This window comes from Pelecanus crispus, chromosome 5 (genome assembly GCF_030463565.1).
Source record: "Pelecanus crispus isolate bPelCri1 chromosome 5, bPelCri1.pri, whole genome shotgun sequence".
NCBI classification, from domain to species: domain Eukaryota; kingdom Metazoa; phylum Chordata; class Aves; order Pelecaniformes; family Pelecanidae; genus Pelecanus; species Pelecanus crispus.
Window position 1 is genome coordinate 9,397,809 of NC_134647.1, and position 18,920 is coordinate 9,416,728.

The 18,920-nt window shown below is 43.4% G+C and overlaps 1 protein-coding gene across 2 annotated transcripts in view; it reads left to right on the forward strand.

Moving 5' to 3' along the window:
• The first annotated feature begins 4,419 nt into the window (after nt 1–4,419).
• Nucleotides 4,420–18,920, forward strand: part of ACTR3 (actin related protein 3) — a 32,581-nt gene continuing 18,080 nt past the window's right edge. For both annotated transcript variants that reach the window (XM_075710083.1, XM_075710082.1), the window contains exon 1: nt 4,420–4,489. In XM_075710083.1, the coding sequence (XP_075566198.1) occupies nt 4,446–4,489 (44 nt within the window). In that variant the 5' untranslated portion in view covers nt 4,420–4,445. The remainder of the gene's footprint in view (nt 4,490–18,920) is intronic.

Here is an 18,920-nt window from a genome sequence, read left to right on the forward strand (position 1 = left end):
AAATTTGTCTGAAAATTCCCTCCATCTGAATCAAACCTTTAGACTGCTCCTGTGTTTACTTGTTGACTAATAGAAATACTTTGCTTATAAACTTTTATTTTCTCATTCCTTATGCATTTGTATTCATCGGCATTGTCTTGTTTTCTATTTACATTGTAAACTGCCTGGAGGCAGACAGCAACAGAAGGGGCTCTGCAATGGTAATTACTTCTGTTATTATGGATATTCAGGAAAAGATCACCTGCAACCCAACGTGCTTATAAAAGCTGGACTGTGATGCATCACAGAATGATGATATTGCTGGATTAGCTCTGCTGTATGGGATGGTACCAGATAAAAGCAATTTAAGGTTTTATTCACTCCCATTCCATTGGTAAGACTGAGAACATACTAAGACATTGCCTCTACACATTAAAAATTTGATTTCTGGTACACCCACAACAGTCAAAAGCTTTGCGTAAGTTTGGAACTGACTTCTAGCCAAATGAGGATGAAAAGATTCAGAAAATTACACCATGAAAACAGACAGTAGGTTTTTCCTACTGCTCCTGTACTGAAGAAATAAGTAGGGGTTGGAAAACATTTCAATACAAGAAAGTTTTGAAATATATCAGCCAGCATTGCAATACTGCTGGATTTAGCTGAATTTTAGCTTTATAACCTCAATTTTGTAATCTGAGCACAAGACTTCTACGCTAAAAATATCCACCAAGATAATTTAGATGCCAATGCACTTAACTACAAAGGGTCTATAGAGGCAGCAGTATTGAAATTTAGATTGATCTGTTTGAATTTTGATGAGTAATACGCCAAACTTGTGTTTACGGTACAACAATGTGAGATAATACTGCTTAAAGAGAAATCTTGCACCTTTATTTTATCGGTCTGGGGCCTGGGTCCATGGCCACCTGAAGAACTGCGTCTGGCAAGACTAATAAAATGAAACATGAGATCTCATGGCCAGGGAGTTCAGTCTTTCAACTCCTTCCCTTGCAAAACTGTGATTGACTTGGCACCTTAATACTGAGAGAAATCCTATGCTTTTTGGTTCTCACATGTAAATTCCACTGTAATTCAGCAAAACAAAATGCACTGGCACTGCTCTTTTTCAATGTCATTCTTAGTGCAGACTCAGGAAGAACACAAACTGATAGCAAGAGATCGCAATGGAGTTACTGAACAGATTTGTTTCACTTTCCATATGAACTGCAGTATTTTTTTTCTTCTGCTCAGTGTCCTATCACTTTGCAGAAAACACTGGTACTCACAAGGAGGAAAAAAATAAATCCAGCTGTGGGATATTTTCTGTAGAGTGCATTACCATAAGTGCTTGTGGGTGTGATTTAATGTTTTACAGTGAAATGATGCTTCTGTTAGCAAAAAGTCATCAGCATACTTTCATAGCAGTTCTACTGTCTGTCTTTGGACTTTGCTATTAAAGCTTAGCTAGACTAATCAGGAGCATTATTTGGAAATATTAGGTAATAAAGAACAGGCAGCTATGCTACACTAATGATGACACTGTTCAAAACTCACTACAGTCGGGCATGCTAACTCTGTGGTGCTGGCTCTGTGAGCTGTACAGCCAGGACACGACCTGCCAGCTCCACGCTTTCTGCATGCCACGGTTTTTTGGCCCTTGTCTCATGTTCCTCTGGGGGGGTTACCTGAACTCCCGCAACTGGAGTGCTAAGCAGCTCTCGTGTTCCAGGGCTCCATCTGTCAGACGCAGCAGTTGAACCTGCTGCATGTATAACCCTGAATACCAGGTAATAAAACCAAGAGGAAAGTGAAAAGTTCACATGCTACTTTATACACTAACTGTATTTATTTTAGATAAATATGTACCTATGCACACACACAGGCATATGCATTAAAAAAGGGCTATTTGCACTTTCTCTGAAAAGCTTTCAGAGATATTCATCTTTCATATTCTAGCACAGCATAGCTCACAGGCTACACAATATCCTGTAGAAATCCCTTTCATTATCTGTAAACTGCTTCATAACATTCTATTCATAATTTGCTTTGACATTAAAATAAAAATGGTAATGTTCTCAATATCTCCTTCCCTTGCTTATGTTCCTTAGGAAGATCTGGCAGTCCACAGAAGCCAGATGGTGGCTTGAACTTCACAACTGAACTGTCTAGCTGCTGCTACAAAAAGGGATGGTTTTGCTCCTTCCTGTCTCAACCTGACGGGCATGTACCTAGCCCTTCCTTTGCACTGGCACTGACTCTTGTCTAACCCTACAGCGAACTCAGGGAATGAGCCTCTTAATTAGAGATAGCTTAAACTAAGTGAGGAGGACCAATGCTTGAAGAAGGAAGCAAGAAAGGGCTGTCAAGCATTGGAACAGGCTGCCCAGGGAAGCGTTTGAGTCCTCATCCCTAGAAGTATTTAAAAGATGTGTAGATGTGGTGCTTAGGGACATGGTTTAGTGGTGGACTTGGCAGTGCTAGGTTAACTTGATGATCTTAAAGGTCTTTTCCAACTTAAATGATTCTATGATGCCTTGAGGGCTAGTGGCTGGGGGCTCACCAGCCTGGGCACGCCCCACTGTACACGGTTGAGGCGAGGTGGGCAGACCCAAAGACAGTGGCCAGGTTCAAGCAAGAGTCCAGATCATCGGACAGGTTCATGGTGGTGAAACACATCCAAGGTGAAGGCAGGATGTCGGTCTGCAGACCAGGACTAGGGCCAGTGATGGTAACCAGGCAGGCCCATAGGGACAAGGTAAGGCTAGTATCAAGCCGGCGAGCAAGGCTAGGACTACACAGACCTACAGCATAGCTCAGACAAAAATAGAGGGCCCAGGGCTGAGCTTAAATGGGTCTCCTGTGCCCTTGGGCAGAGAGTGTGGGGTGGAGGCCCCAGGTGAGGCTGATGAGGGCCATTAAGGCCCATTAGTACATGCTGAGCCCTGACAATTACTCCTTGTGATGGACTAGCAAATCTGTCCTCAGCCTGACATCCCATTATACCATGAAGCTCCCATCCTCACGTTGCCAAGGCCATAGCAGCAAAATACCTGAAAGTCCCAATACCAGAACTGTTAAAACATTAAAATACTTGGAAAAGAAACAAAAAATAGCATGTGGGTACAGTACACCATGCGGCAAGAACTGGGCCAGACCTGGTAGACACAGCAGTCTGTCCTTCAAAGCCTTAAGGGCTGTGAAAGGTGGGAAGAGAGAGGAAGAAAAGAGCAAGCCCTCGAAGAGATTTTTTTATTTTGTCCACCTGAATGCCTGAGCCCCAACAGCCCTTGCCCCCTCTGGGACCAAAAATCCTTCAAAAGGAGGACGGGGGCCTATGGCTAAGCCCGAGAAGCGATGGGTGCCAGGGCCCCCATCAGCGGGTGCGCGGGGATGGCTGATCGGGGCAGAACCACGCTTGTTTGCCCCGGGTCCGTGGGAGCGCGGCACGGAGATGGCGGGGGGGCGGTGGGCGCAGGCAGCCGACGCTGGTGGGAGGCCTGGGAAAAGCTGGTGGCTCGGCCGGCCCGGCAGCACCCCACCACCCGCTGCAGGCTGCAGGATTTGAAAGGATGGGGAGCGCGAGGCGCGGGTTCGGTGCGCCTGTGGAGGCCTACGGGCGAGAGGGGCTTGAGGGGTTCCTTCGAATGCAGCTGAGGGGAGTCAGGTGTTCGGGGTGGCTGGGCTGCCCACGCCTGGGGTATTTGGTACCTTCCCCAGCGGGCATTTCACCCGCCAGCCCAGCTAGTGCCTGGCAACGCCAATTCCTAGTTTTTACTTTCATTAAAAAATAACCCAGCCACCAAGCCAGGAAACACAAAATTGCTACTCTACCCTTCATTGGTTTAGCGGTGGACTTGGTAGTGTTAGGTTAATGGTTGGACTGGATGATCTTAAAGGTCTTTTCCAACCTAAACGATTCTGTGATTCTGAGCTCCATGAGGAGCGTTGCCTCCTGCCCCTGCCCCCCGCGCCACGTTTTCTGGGGAGGGCTTTCGGCCCCTCGGTGGCAGGGCCTGCAGGAAGTCGTCGTCCCCTCGTCGTTTTCAGCACCGTCCTCACACCCCACAACCCCTCGCCCCGCCTTCTGTCAGGCTTCCACCATTAAAATATTACTCCAGCCGGCCTCCTTTGCTCGCCGCCCCCGAGGAGGCGGCCGGCGGCTGCCCGGGGCGCGGGTTGGGTAAAGAACCCGCCCGCCCGCTCCGCTTCGCACCGCCTCGCAGGGGCGAGGCCGCGAGATCGGGCGCCGGGGGAGGGCGGGGGTTGTCGCGCCCGCCCTCGCCGCCGCGCGCAGGGAGGGGCGGCTCAGCCATCTTGGGCTCGCCGGGCCGCGCCTGCGAGCGGGCGGGGGGGGGAGGGAGGGAGCGCCCGCCTTGCGGAAGTGCCTCAGTCCCCGCCGCCGAGCCCCGCCGCAGCGCGCCCAGGGCTGCCCGCCGTCCCCAGCACCGCCGCTACCCAGGAGCATGGCAGGGCGGCTTCCGGCCTGTGTGGTGGACTGCGGCACGGGGTGAGCGACGGCCGGGGCGGCCGCTGACAGCCCCGGTGCCGCCCGGGGCGGGGCCGGGGCCGGGGCCGGGTGGGTGCCGCCGCTGCAGATGGCGGCGGGGGTCGCGCAGCCCGCGGCGGGGCCGGGCAGCCGCGCCCCGGTCGCGGCGGTGCCGGTAGCGGGAGGGCCGGGCCGGCTTGCGGGGAGCGGCCGGCTGCCTTCCCGTCCCCTCCCCTCGCTCTCTCCGCCGGGCCCTTCGCGGCCGCCCGGAGAGGCGGGGGGGCGTCCCGGCGCGGCCCCGCTCCCCCGGCGTCAGCCCGCGGCTCGGGCAGCCGGGTCGCCCCGGGGCCGCGCCGGTCCCTCCCCCCCGCCCGGCCTCGCAGAGCCCTGGGGCCGCCCCGCCGGCCGGGGCCGCTCGGAGCCGCCGCCTGCGGCTCCTCGGCCGGTGGCTGCCGCTCTGCGGGGCAGCCTGTGCGGCTGCCGGAGCCGGGGCGGGGAGCGGGGCGGAGGGCGCTGCGGCGGCCGACTGCGGGAGCGGCCTCGCCCACGGCGGGCACCCCGCCGGCGGCTGCCGCCCGCGGGGCTCTTGTGCACCGATTTATAGGTATTTTTTTTTTAATATGTGGATAATGTCATTTATTCTGTGTTACTTCTCTCTGTGGAAGGGGAAAAAAACCCCTCCCCCTCCAGCGAGCAAGCGCAGAGGAACTTCCTTAGTTTTGTCAAAGCCTCTTCCTGCTTTCGGGCTTTTATACCTTATAAGGCAGTTTTCAGTGTCAAACCTGAACCAAATCCGTTTTAGAAACTCTTCTTTTTATTTAGCAGCTACCAGATGATGAAGAGAATGCGGTGCCGGTGATATGTAGCATAAAAAGTGATTCGGAGGAGGTGCTCGGGATGCAGACTCCCTTTTCTGCCGTGCCATGGCTCCTGGAGGCTTTGGGTTGGGGAGCGAGCCCTTAGAGGTGCCTGTAGGGAGCCAGCCTGGAAGGGTTACGTGGTACCGCTTACAGGAGGGCTCTTGGGAAGTGAAAACCGCTCTGTGACCTACTGTCTGCAGTGTGATTTTAAAGATGAAATATTTCATTTCAGGCGTTATGCATTGGGCTTGTACTGGAGAGGAAAATATTGGTCTATTTTCAAGACTCTTCCTCTCTAGTTAACACTGATGATGTGCTGATTCTTTAACGCATCTTTTTCTTTCGCTTCTCATCCGTCTTGCTGAAAACAGTCAAATTTCTCAGTGGCTGCAGTGTAGGTACAAATATTTACAATACGCTGCAAGGGCATGCTCTTTTGAAATCCAGGCACATGTTTTTTGAAAGCACATGCTCATCTTCCTTTCAAGAGAATTTATTTGGTGTAGAACATTAATAAATCGGTCTTTAAGAAGAGCAGGCATATAAGTGTCTATAGTGTATGCATGTTGAACAGTTCTATGAAGAAGTCAGACCTGTATTTAGAGCAAGAACTAAAAGCTTGAATTTTGTGGGATGAAGGAAGGTTAGCACAGTGCGAATGAGAGTGTGTAGCTGAGTGTAATAGAAGTATATGTGAGTTTAACATGATGTGTCTATGCACTGTTTATCTTTCAAAACAAAAGACCTGTAATGTACTGAGCTGCATGCCACTAGAGGCTTTTTCCCATTCCACATGTTTGTGCGTTACAGGTAGTCCCATTAAAGTCAGTAATTAATGTCTTTGTAGGCTTGCAAAATATAGGTTGTGACCACTGGAGTAGAGAGCTTTAGAGCACTTAAGAGCTTTCAGTGATGCCAAGCAGCAACAACATGCTAGCATACAGCTGCATAAGAAATGACTTCTCTTTTTAATGTGAGAGGTATACCGAGGGACCTGAGTGTTAAAGCAAATGTTCCTGGGGATGATCTGTGTGCAACCACTCCATTAATCAACTTCAGTGCATGGGGTGTACTCTGTAATGTTCTTGAATATGATGTTAAACAAATCTTGCTCCCGTTTTATTTATTTATTTCCTCACAGTCTTCAAAGAGCTCTCCCAGACACTGTTTTATTGTGCACCTGTATATGTGTGTGTGTGTTGTGGGTTTTTGTTGTTTTTTTTTTTTTTTTTTTTTTTTTTAACTCGGCCCAACCTATTCTGCTCTCCAGGCTTTTCCTTTCTGGTGCAGTTCGTAGTCCAAGGTTGTTCTTCCCTGAAGTTCTGCTTCAGGAAACTGAGGGCAAAGACTTTTAGCATTGGAAACATTACAGAGCATTGGGTTTTTGGAATTCGTTACATTCAGTAGACAAAGGTATAAAGTGGTGAATTTACAAAGGAAGAACGTCATACTTGAGATAAATAAGGAACAGGTGGGTAGTAGTACAGTGGGATGTGATAGCATAATCATGCTCATAGCTTTTTTTTCCCCAATTAGTGCAGCCTTCCAAGCCCATCTCATTTTGTGTGTATAAGTGAGAACACAACACATAAATTATGTCAGCCTTGTGCTCTGTGCAGATCAGTTGAGGTCTTGCCTGGGATACTGTCTTGTCTACCAAAATGAAAGCAAGCAGACAAATTAAAGATAGCCCCTGAAAACAGGAAAAGAAAGAGGTTTTGAAAATACAACCAAAGCAGAAAGGTTGTAAGGAACTGCCTTGTTTAGAACAGGCAAGGCTTTAAAAGTGCACAAATTTTCCAGTAAGTAGGGTTTTCTTAGAGGGAGGGGATAACTGATTTACAGTCCAAGGAGAATTTACCTTAATCAGCAAAAGGGCAGACATAGGAGAGGTATTAAGGGTGTCTTCCTTCATGTCTTGTGCATGTAGCCACAGGTTCAGTTTGTTGAGCTGAGTGATTTTTTTTCTGGGGAGTGGGGGTTCATTTTTGCCAGCTAAGATCGAGGGGAAGGAGACTACCATAAGAAAGGTGGCAGAATTGTGCTTTTCAGCATCAGCCTGCATGGATTAGACAAATCTTAAGAACCCCTTTCAAAGCATAAAGAGACCAAAGCACAGAAGAGGTTGGGGAGATCATGTGATCCCTGTTGTTTGAGGTTCTAACAGGTTAGTCAAACTTTTTAGGGATCATCCCAGTACATGTCATACGGCTGGAGCTGGCAAATGGGTGAAGTCAGTGACATGGCAATCAGATTATGGGTGCAGCAAAAATTTTTCCAGGGTTACATTTGTTATCTTGAGATTTGCATTCTTTGCTTAAGCAAACCTGATATCTAGAAAATAAGGTAATGGATACCTGGTAAGAGCAGGTAAATACTGTGAATGGGACTTACTTCAGACTGCTGTAGCTAAGGATTGCATGCATTTTAAAATAAAAATACAAAAAAAGAAAACGAATGTGGAGTTATTTCCATGAAGTATATGAACAGCACACCAAAGAAAGAAAAAGGCTCTTACTCATTTTTTAGTCTCAGTAGGCTGCAGCCTTTTCCTCTGTGCCTTTTTGGGTATTTGAATGATTCTTGCTGCTTGTTCTATAGGCGAACACAGCACAGCCTGCAAGTCATGATTAAAACCTCTTCCTACGCCACTTCAGAATTTAGCTTGATTAGGTTGACAAGTAGACTTTAGCTGTGTCTTTCTGTGTGAATGCTGCTTCCCCCCCCTAGTATAAACTTGTATAACACTGAATTAGCTCATTTGGGATGGCAGATAATTGCAAGTATTCGAATTAATGGCTCTTCAGCTGAGTGGCTGTGTAACCTACTGCAGTTCCAAAATGAGAACTTAATTTTAGTGACGAAAATGATTTAAAGAAAAGTATTTGTATTTTCTGTACTTAAACTTTCCCTTTTCTGTAGGCTTATGTGCAGTTTTTTCTGTGGCTGTGAGGTGGATCCATTACCAGTCGGTACTTGAGTGTTGTAGGGGACCAACTTCTCTAATGTACCCCAGATTCTTTTCTTGGTAGGGTCAGTATGTTTACTCAAGCCTTCTCTTGAGTAAACTGGTTATGTGATTGTGTGGAAAAAAATTTCTGTTGTCTCGTGTCTTGCGTTCTTGTATCTCCTCTCATGTGCCAAGCTAGGCCCCTTTCTCACTTCCCTTACACAGGTTACAAAAATAGGCGTGTTTGGGTTTTTCTCTTCCTTCTTCCCTGAACACCAGGGGAGAATGAAGGGTTTCAGCATTGAGAAAGCCCCGCTGTTCGTGGTAGAAACATGAGAGTCCCTCAAAACCTTACGGCAGTCTGGGTTCCCTTTGAGCTGAGAGCCTGGAAAATTGAGGCTGCTCAGGATTTCCAAGCTTTCTTGACATGAAGTTGCAAGCTGTTCTTTGGAATGAGTTACATCTCTCAGAGTTTCTTGGCTGTTCAGTTTCTATAACCACTTTTGCTGCAAACGAAGGAAGGATAAACTTGAGCACATGAAACCTCAGAGAAGCCAAAATTCTGGCTGGTGCCCGGGTGGTATGCACAGTGGAAGGAGCTTTGCATTGGAGGACTCCTCTACAAATCCTACTTCTCTAGTTACATTTCATGCATACCTGTACAGCTTCATGCTCCTAGAGTGAAGTATTTATGGGTTGAGTGTCCTCTCTGATGTGAGAAGTTTGGACAGGATTATGTTGTTCCGTTTCTTTTCTGGGTTTTGACCTGGTAGTGTAAATGAGTACAAGATCCATGAAGAGCTAATAATCTTCAATCAAAAACAAAGATATGTGAGATGAGAAATCCAGTGCTATAAAAAACAGGTAAGGGGAAGTAACAGCCTGTATTTTGTTTGCTCTGCAGCTTTTTTAGTATCTTATAGGGGACCTTGAAATGATTTTTTTTTTCCTTCCTAACATTTCAGGCATGGGTTACTTCCACAGATTTTTCAAATCTTAACTTCTATTTACTATAAATGTTTCAGGACTGTGATGTTCTTGCAGTTAATATTTCAGTTGGATATCTTGTCATGGGTTCCAGTCTTCATGAAAATGTTCTCTTTTGGGATGAATTTTCTCTATGTTGTGTCATCCCAGAAGTAATTTTTCAGTATGGAAAGCATGAACAAAATAATTCCTTAATGGAATATGGAAAAAATACTCTTCCAGGTTTTAAGAGTATCTGTGGCTTGCCAGTAGCTGAAGTGTTTAGGGAAGGAGGGGGAAATGCTTCGTTCTTAACACGGAAAAAGGAGCAGTGCTAGATGGAGAGTTGTGGTTTAGTATGGTTTTTTTTAGTAATTGCAAATAGTTTCTGGAGACTCATGATGACCTGTGGTATCTCTTAAATGATTCTAATACATCACAGTCTATGTTGTACCACTAAATGCACAGAGTGTACAATATGATTAGGAATAATAGGAATTCAGTTAGGACTGTATATACTCCTAGACACACACATGCATATTTTGGAATGCCATTGTAGGAATCGGTTTGTATCTTACTGGAATGCGTGTCAGAAGCCATGCAAGATGCATGGCACCTTCCCGTCCTGCTGTTTCTGCTTTTCTTTTCCTGTGTCTCACTTATGCTTGATATATGTATTAAAAAGGTGGGGGGGCATTTCCGAGTAGAGGAAAAACCCACTTGCACCCATGGGTTGAATCTGTAAAGTTAATGGTAAATGAGCCACCTTCTGTGTACAGCAGAGCTCCTAGTTGTGCGTGCGGGGAAGCTTGCGCAGTCACCGAGACCGGAGTGTGGCCCTGGTTGGGAGGAAAGGTTTGAGGGAGGGTAGGGTCGTGGGTGGCACAGGGCAGGTTCCCGTCTTTGTTTCTTGGTCGTCGTTTAGTACCTGGCTTGAGCATTCTGCCCAGAAAGTATGTTGATTGCATGAGTCTGATGGACATTTGAGTGTCTAAATTAGTTGAAAATACAGCTTCTAGGAGTTCAGAAATACTGTACAAGTTCCTGAGTAGTAATCCATTCTCTGTATTGTTTTACAGGCACATACAAGAAACTTTGCGGTTGGTCTTTTAGTTCATGCAATTTAAAAGTTTCAACATAATGATGAAACTAAATGTTGAGACATTGCAGTCATTCTTTGGGAAATGCAAAAAGGCTTTGACAATTTCCAACAAACGTCTTTTTTAACTTTAATTTTGGACAAACATTCTTAATGTAAAGACTTTAAGGAGAAAACACTAAATTCAAAGGTAAAATAGCTAAAATCATGTTTCGGTTTATCCCCAGTGAAATTCGTGAGTGCGTTTCTGCTCTGCATAGGAAAAGGAATCTATTGCTTTAATTTTTAATTTTTGGTTTGTTTAATCACTGAATGAAAATATGTTTAGATGTACCAATCTAAGAAAAATCATCCTTGGGTAGATGCTTAAAAATACCTATTTGATTGCAAACTTGTTAGTGTCCATAGCAGGATTATTTTAACCATCAAAATGAAGCATCTGTCTGTTCCAAGTGCCTTTTTATTAAAAAAAAAAAAAAATCATGTCTCAAGGAGGATTATATCCAAAATTGAAAAAGTTATTTCAATTTCAGCCACTGACTTAATGTAAAGTATAACGTAATACAGTTTTTTTTTCATTTTGTTCTGATCATGAGTTTAAATTTTTAAGACTAGACATGCAAAAACTCTAGATAAATGTAGATCATCATCCAATCCCCCCCCCCACGGGATTTCCTTTTTCTCATTATTCTCTTGTGGTCATTGCAAGTGTTTGCAGCTGTGCACAGGACGTGTTTTGGCATGCTCAGTCTGTAGAGAGCAAGATGCAGACAGGAGGTTGTCTATTGATACTTTATTTTCATTGTACCCTGCTGTCAATGAATGAATCCAAACTTTGATTCTTTAGTTGATGCAGTATCTCTTACTTATCTGTTTCTTCTTCTTTCATTTGATTTGCCTTAGATTCATCAAGCTGTTTATCATCTGCAAGAGCTTTCACAATATGACTGCTTGCACATTTGCTGTCAGGCTTCAGAACCTCTGTGATCTTATTAAATCAGACCCGCTTTTAATATAAAACAAAATTCAGTGGTATGTTTTTGTCTACAGCGTAGTGGGGCATTTTTTTCTACAAGACAACTGTTTCTAATTGGAAGCCATCTTTTATTAGAAGCACAGTGTAACGTGATAAATATGTAAACTGGTGTTTTAATGCAAGCCTATTCTTGATGGAAAACATTTGGTTACCTACTGCAATGCTGAAGTGGTAGCGAGCGTTCTGGGCAGATCAGAAGCGTGCTGAGTCTCCTGCAGTGCTTGCTGTGTGCTCCTTCTCTCCGATCCGTGCTCTGTCTGGTTCCGCCTTACCCTCTGCTCAGATCAGTGTGACTGGGGCGATAGCACAGTAGCTATTGGTTCAAAGCTGGAGCTCTCAAGTGCTGAAATTGTGCAAATAGTAAGCATAAATGCTCAACTTCTTTTAATGTGGAATAACTTTACGGTTTTAGCCACTGTATTGCATTTGTTTGGAAAAGCTTCCAAGTTAAGTCAGGTTTGTATCAGCTGTGACTCTTTCTTGCCTATTTCATTTCTTCAAGTGCAAGATTTTGTTTACTTGGAAATTAGGTATTTGTTGATTCAATTGATTCCCTCCTTGTTTTATCTGTTGAAAACTATGTATAGTTCTTCCTGATAAATGCCTGTGTGGTGTTCAGCTTATTTTGGGGAAATGGTGTAGAAAGTTTCCAAATTAATCTCCCCCTCATAATAAGTAATTTATACTATTAAGTAATTAGTTATACATACTTCCAAACTTTTGGGGCATTCTTTACTCATTAATTGGGAATGGAGTAGTCAGGCTGTGGAAAATGCTCAGGAAACTTGCATAAAAATTAAATGCAAATTTATTAAAAAACTTAGCAATATAATTTAGTATTGTGTGGATGTGGTGTAACACAGGTGCTGTTAAGACACTTGTTAAAATGAATTAGTCTAGAAGTCTCAAAGCAAGCGGTAAGTAAAAAGAGACCATTCTGCTTTTGCCAACACAAACTACTTTCATTGTACCAGGATAATATCCAAAGCTGTTTGCTCTTCTTATTTTGAGGAAAATGTAGTCAAAGGAAAGCTAACTTTATTTTCTGTGTTAAAGTACATGTCAGCATTAAATATTTGAAATGGATTTTACAAATACAAATAAAATTGACTGGGATTGCAAATTTAGATGGTAATATCAGAATGCCTGAACTGGATTTTGTTAGTCTTAAACTCTTTATGAGCTGGTTTTCAAGTATGCTTTTCATGCATCTTATCTTCCTGTTTACTTTTAGGAGAAGAGAGCTTTTCCAGAGTCAAGCTATCAATGCTGTTTATTTGGGTGGGTTGTTTTTTTTTTTTTAGTTTAGTTTTGATGCAGGTAAACATGGAGCAAATTTGAAAGTAGGTTCTCTTCTGCTCCATCCAAATATTAGTAAAATTAGCAGCTGCACAATGTGGTAGCTTCCTCTGTTCTCCAGGCTGGTGTAAAAACCGTCACCTGGAGACTCTTACTACAATGTATGTGAATTTGTTCTGAATGCTGTGTAGCACATGGTGCTGTTGCCTCCATGTTCCTCTTAGTCACGTACCTGGAGGGTTCTGGTCTGGCTATTTGTGGCCATGACTTTGCGGTTTTTTGCTACCCATAGATTTTACTAGCAAGCATTACAGTCATGTCTGTGCTTTGAGTTGCAGATGTAGCTGCTGATAAAAAGCAGTACTGGATAAATATTCTAGACAAAAATATAGATACTTTTAAAGATAAGTTAACCTTATCTGGAGGTTTTTTTTTCCTATTTGGGAATTAAATGTTTGTTAGAAGCATTTCTCTTCCAAGCTGTTTTTGAGTTCACTTTTTAAATTGCATGCCACTTCAATCTGCTAATGGCTTGTTTACTGTGACAGTTACAGTATGTGGCAAAGAAGTATTTGTTGTCAAGATGAAAGTTCTTGTTTGAGTGGACTGATATTTTGGGGGGGAAATATTGTAAGAAGATAGTTTCAGATACACAGTAATGCAGTTAATTCCAAGGCCAAGGTTGTGGACTGCCAGGTTTGTAATGTGTCTGATGTCTAGGGGTCCTGTATGTCTTTGAAATCCCTTGATGTTTCATCCATGGCTTAAGAAGATTCTGCATCTGAGAGCACTTCTAATCTTGTGTGCTTTTTCCATTTATAGAGCTATTTCTTTGGCTTTTGCTGTTGATTACTTAAAACATTTTTGTTCAAGTGCTTTAAAACTTGACAGAAGCAGTTGCTATTTAAAAATGCAAACTAGTGATGTGTAAAAGGCAATATACATTAGCTAAGGATGTAAAAATATGAAAGGCATGACTCATTTCAAAGTCTTTTGCTATCTTTTGTTTTATCAAGGACATTTGAAAAGAGATTGTAAACTAATTTATTAATACAAGTCCCATTTTCCTAATATAATCAGTTCCTTCAGGGACTACTGATCTGCTGCTGCTTAACCAGTTTGCACCTGATGCTAGAGCTGGGACCTTTTTTAAAGGGGCAGGATGGCTCTCCTCTTCCACCATCATTTTCTCATTTCATTTTACAGGGATTTGAAAAGTAAATACTCCCTAGGCTTTTTGGTGTCATCTAGTGTACAGGAAGGATGATAGAAGAAAAGCAGCAAATAAAAACAGAAGCTTGTTCAGGCTTTTCAGTAACATAAGGCTCTATGTATGAAGACTAAGGGCTCATCCATGTTTCAGAAATTTTCTACTACTTTTTAAAGCAGTTTTGTTATCTAAAGGCATCAGACAGTAAAAACACTGTGTCATATAAATTCTGTCTAGGTAGAATTTATCCAGTTAAAGCAGGAAAGGATATTAAGCCCTTTTTGATGAAGTCTTTGATGGACAGGCTGGCTGTAAGGAGCTGGGGATTGAAGGGCATAATCCCTTTCCGTTCTGTTCAAAAACTTGGAGGTTTTGCCATTTGATTTATTTCATGCCCTTTTGAATATATTACCGTATGTGTGTGTCCTCCTTAGAATCTCTACTTTCTGAGCTTTTCTGTAGTGCCTTCTACAACCTGCTCACTTAATTACAATTTTCCTAGAGTTAAGGTAATTTACCCAGCAATGAATTTTGCTGCTCTATGCAGACTTGCAACAAAGAATTTCCATGCTTCAGCAAACTTAAGTTGCATGTGCGCTATCTTGCATGCCTTCACACAGTGGGCTGCTGTGAAACTATGAAATTGTAAAATAACCTTTCTTGGTCTTGTATCTTTTATCTTGAGCCATTCATAATAATGTTATTTACTTAATAGTAATTTAAAGATACAAGTAATGCTTGAAATTTCATAAAATGAAATATTAAAGTACTCTTTTGTGCAATCATTTTAACTGTTTCTCTGTAAAACTTGTTATGCAGTGAAGTGTTGAGCTATCTGTGATGGAGGAGATTTGCATAAACAGTTTATTTTAGCAAGCAGATTCATGTACAAATAATGTAATGGTCCTTGATAGTGTTCAAGTAGTATATATGGAGAATTTACTGCTGTGGTGTCTTGAGAGAAGTGAGGTTATGAGATTGGATTTAAATGGTGCAACAGTTTGCAGAGCATGGTAGTGAAGGCAGTTGATGTGCAAAGGCAGCAGACTTCATAAGATTCTTCACTGTTATTTGTATTGCATAAATTGAGGCCTCTGTCTGTTTTTGGAGTTTCTCTTTGCTCTTGGTTGATACAAAGAAATGGCCCCCTGCAGCCTTTTTCTCAGCTAAATTCTTTAGGTTAGACCCACGAAGGAGCTTCAGAAAGCTGTGGAGTAAAATCCAGGTTGGTGCACTTGGCTGCTCAGCACAGGATTTGGAGACACCAGCACATAAGTTGAAATTGTCTAAGCAGGGCAACAGAAATGCCAGGGTGCATTTAAAATTTCTAGGTCATGGGCATCTGATTTTAAACTGTAGGAGAATAGTTTAATCAAATAATGATTCCCAGGCCTGAAACTCCTGGGATCTGGTATCAGTACTGCATTCAGAAATTAGCAGGGATTACTTCTTTTAAACTACTCATCTGTTACTGTTTCTTTTAAGTGGGCAGTGTGCTGTTGTGTGCAGCTGTTAACGTGCAGTGATAATTTTTGACTCCCATTGGCACAAGATCACTTGGGAAAACTCAAAATTTCTTCCAGGAAGCAGTACGTAGCATGTCTGTAAGGTATCCATATCTAAGTCTGTATGGTCATGAAATAAAATAATTAAGCAGTCTTTGGAGTAGGGATCAAAACTCTAATCGTACCTCTTCTAAGATGTGTGTTCTGGTTACTGGGCAATCATCTTTGTTTCTGTCTTTGCCCCTTGTTTCTTGGAGTCTCTTCCACATGGTTTCAGGAAAGAAATGCAAAGCACTCTTGCCTCAGGAGAGTTTATAAGCAAATGGCAGCAGGCTTTTACGGGACATGGGAGATTGGCTCTAAACCCATTTGGATGGAAGAGGATGTGGAGTACAGATCTCCTGCTGCCTGAGCAAGCGTGGCACCTTGTGAAAAGGCGGTATCAGCTTATTCTTAAGAATAAATGCAGTTTAACTTTGGGTAAAGCCTAATCCCATCACTGAATGTTAGACTTCCTTGGAGCATGACCCCTTGGATAGATTCTGCATAGGACTTTGCAGAGGTGTGTTTAGTTAAAGAAACCTTGCTGGCTTTGGTGTGGTATACACCAAAGCAGAAATTTAGGACTTAAGCAAGCTAGCATGTATGCTGTACAGGTTACTGTACTGGGGAAGCCCATTGCATCTGCAAGATAAGATACAAGGCAATGAATGTGTTGTATTTGAGTGAGAGCTTGCACAGAAGGATTGCTGTGGCTCAGACGGTGGACAGTAATTCAGAACCATCATGAAGAGCCAGCGGTTTGATGAGCAAAAACAACAAAAAAAGCCCTCTGAAAAGAAATCTTTGTATATATATTTGTTTTTCTAACTTTATGCACCTTGAAGGTAAACCAGAAAGAGACCGTTTTGATTTCAGCCTAGTCCTGACTTACTTTCCAGAGAGTTTCAGGTTTGTTACTCCCACTCCTTTTATTCCCCCCTCTCCACAGAAAAGTGGGGGGTTTTGTTTGTTTTTAAAGCTGCATTGTATCTTTTGAGTGGTGCCAGCATTGGAGGTACCTTTTATTCCTGTTTGTGTGGGCATTTAAAAAGTGCCCTATGTATGAAATTGCTTTTAGTCCAGCTCACCAGGAGTAGCTGAGGGGCAGGCTGTAACGTAGGTTTGCTCTACAGAAGGTGAAGATCAGGTGACATTTGTCCTCTAGTGCTCTCCTCTGCTTGTGCTTGACTAATTCGTGCCTTTGCGTGGAGCTGTCAGCAAAATGACAAGGATACAATTCGTGTTGCGCCACTGCGTTTCTGTTGCACTTCTCGGAGCAGCTAAACAAATGCATTGCCTGTGAAGCGGTTGTCCTGGTATTCCTCATCCTTTTGTTAAAATTGCAGTTATGCTAGAACTAGGGTGTGTAACGTGGGAGAACATATACAGAATGACATTTGTTGTGGGCAGGGAAGAAGTGGAGCAAAGGTGCATGGTCGTGGTTTGAGGTCTGCAGGCGGAGGTTCTGTTAATGACATTCTCATTAGAAGTTCTTACCCGAAGTGCTGTTCCCTTTTGGCTTAAAATTGTCTGTATGACTAATAGGTAAGTAACCTTCAGGTGACATTGCTTTCATGTCATAGCCTCAGAAACATCTATTCTAGGTGAGAGGGCGTGTGTGAGAAATCCCATTAGTGCAGTTGAGAACATTGTGGGGAGCCTTTTGGCTGTCCTTCCAGAGATCTCTCGGGCAGATCGGTGTAGAGCTGCTTTGCAATTCCAGGGTGCGAGCTTGACGTGGATGTGACCCTAGAGATATTTCTCCACTGATAGTTGAGAGGTGGATTAGTAGAGTTAACTTAGAAGGAACCTTCAATAGTTGCTACCCCTATCCCATTTGTGGTATGAATGTCCAAACAAAACAAATTTTTGTCCAAACAAACAAAAATCTTTGTCACATCATTGCGTCTGCACAGGCCAAAGATGGTGTGTAAGACCCCATTGCCTTTTGGAGAAGATGTTGCAGGGAAGTCACTGGGGAATATCAGCACCATATATATATATATTGATAGATAGTAATGGGGGGGTATGGACATGATTACCTACATGCACATATATAGAGAGATTTTGTGGGCTGCTTTTCGATACTTTGTAGCTTATCTTCTAAAGTAAATCTGAAGGTCATGATTATCTAAACACTTTTTGTCATGTTTGGTTTTTTGTTTTGTTTTGGTTTTTTTCCCCCTTGTTTTCTACTTAAATAAGCTAGTAGGCCTACAGAAATACTTCAAGTAGCTGAATGTGGAGAAATAAAGGAAAATACCTGAATGATCAAGGTTGAATTCAGGTTTTCACCTTTTGGGTTTTGTAAATCAGTTCTGTGTTAGATTTTAATAGAAATCTGCTTATACTTTTATACTCATCTCTACAGTATCTTGCTCTCTTACTGCTGAGTGCCCCAAATTTGGTGTGGGAAAGCTGAGTTCATGTCTCGCTAAATGACATGTGCCGGCCTGCCTCCGTGGAAGTCCCTCCTGCCACTTCTCAGTGCTATGTAGCAAGCAAGACAAGCTGTGATTTACTGGGAAACTGTGATCCAGTATTGGTACTGCCTTACAGTATCTTTAATAGCAGGGTTTTTTTCCTGTAGTGGCAGTGAAGAAGACAGGGCGTGCCTCGTTCCCCTGTGAATCATAGATTAGTCAGACACATGTTGCCCTGTATGAACCGCTTGTGGAAACCGGGCTTGTGAAATCTAGCTTGCCTATGGTAGCCTTTTTTCATGTGATTTAAATATTTACTTCAAGTGGTAGAATAGATCTGTGCAGTCTGAGTAAAGCCTCATCTTTGCAAAAGTTAATTTAAAAAAAAAAAAAACAACCAACCCGCTGTTGTTAGATCGTGCATTTGGAGAACCAAAGACTTTTATCAACTTTTATTAGTTTTTTTAACTTTTTTTTTCCTCACCTATCACACTTTTAAACTCCATTTTAAATCAAGAGTATCTATGTCTACATTTAGCTATGAAAATCACGCTTACTGGTTTTTATGTGTACTACCACAGTCCCTGGCAGCCCTAGCTCCTGTCCGGAGCCCCAGGGTGCCAGTGACCGTGTGAATACTGCGAAAGGCGAAAGGTGGCCTCTGCCTGCGCGCCTGGCGCTGGAGGGGCAGGCCTGAGGCACGGGTGACAGCGGGCCCCCTCCCGGGCCAGGGGCAAGCCTGATGCCCAAGGGAGAGCGTGCCAAGAAGTCTTGGTAAGCTAGAGACGTGAGGCATTGCATTGGAGACTACACTGGAGACTTGTGGCTATAATTCTTTAATATTCAGAGACCAGAAGTCGTGTGGGTGTTTTCCTCCCCCCCCCCTTTTTTTTTTGGAAGCCTGAAAATGGGACTTTTTTTCCCCATGAGTCGGGATGCTTCTTGCTGAGTAGGCCATAATATTTTTAGATATGCTGATTTTATGCCTGAATACGGCCTTTTTATGTAAAATGCATCTTTCATTGACTGTTTTTCTTTCAGTCTGCTGGCTGTGTGTGTGCA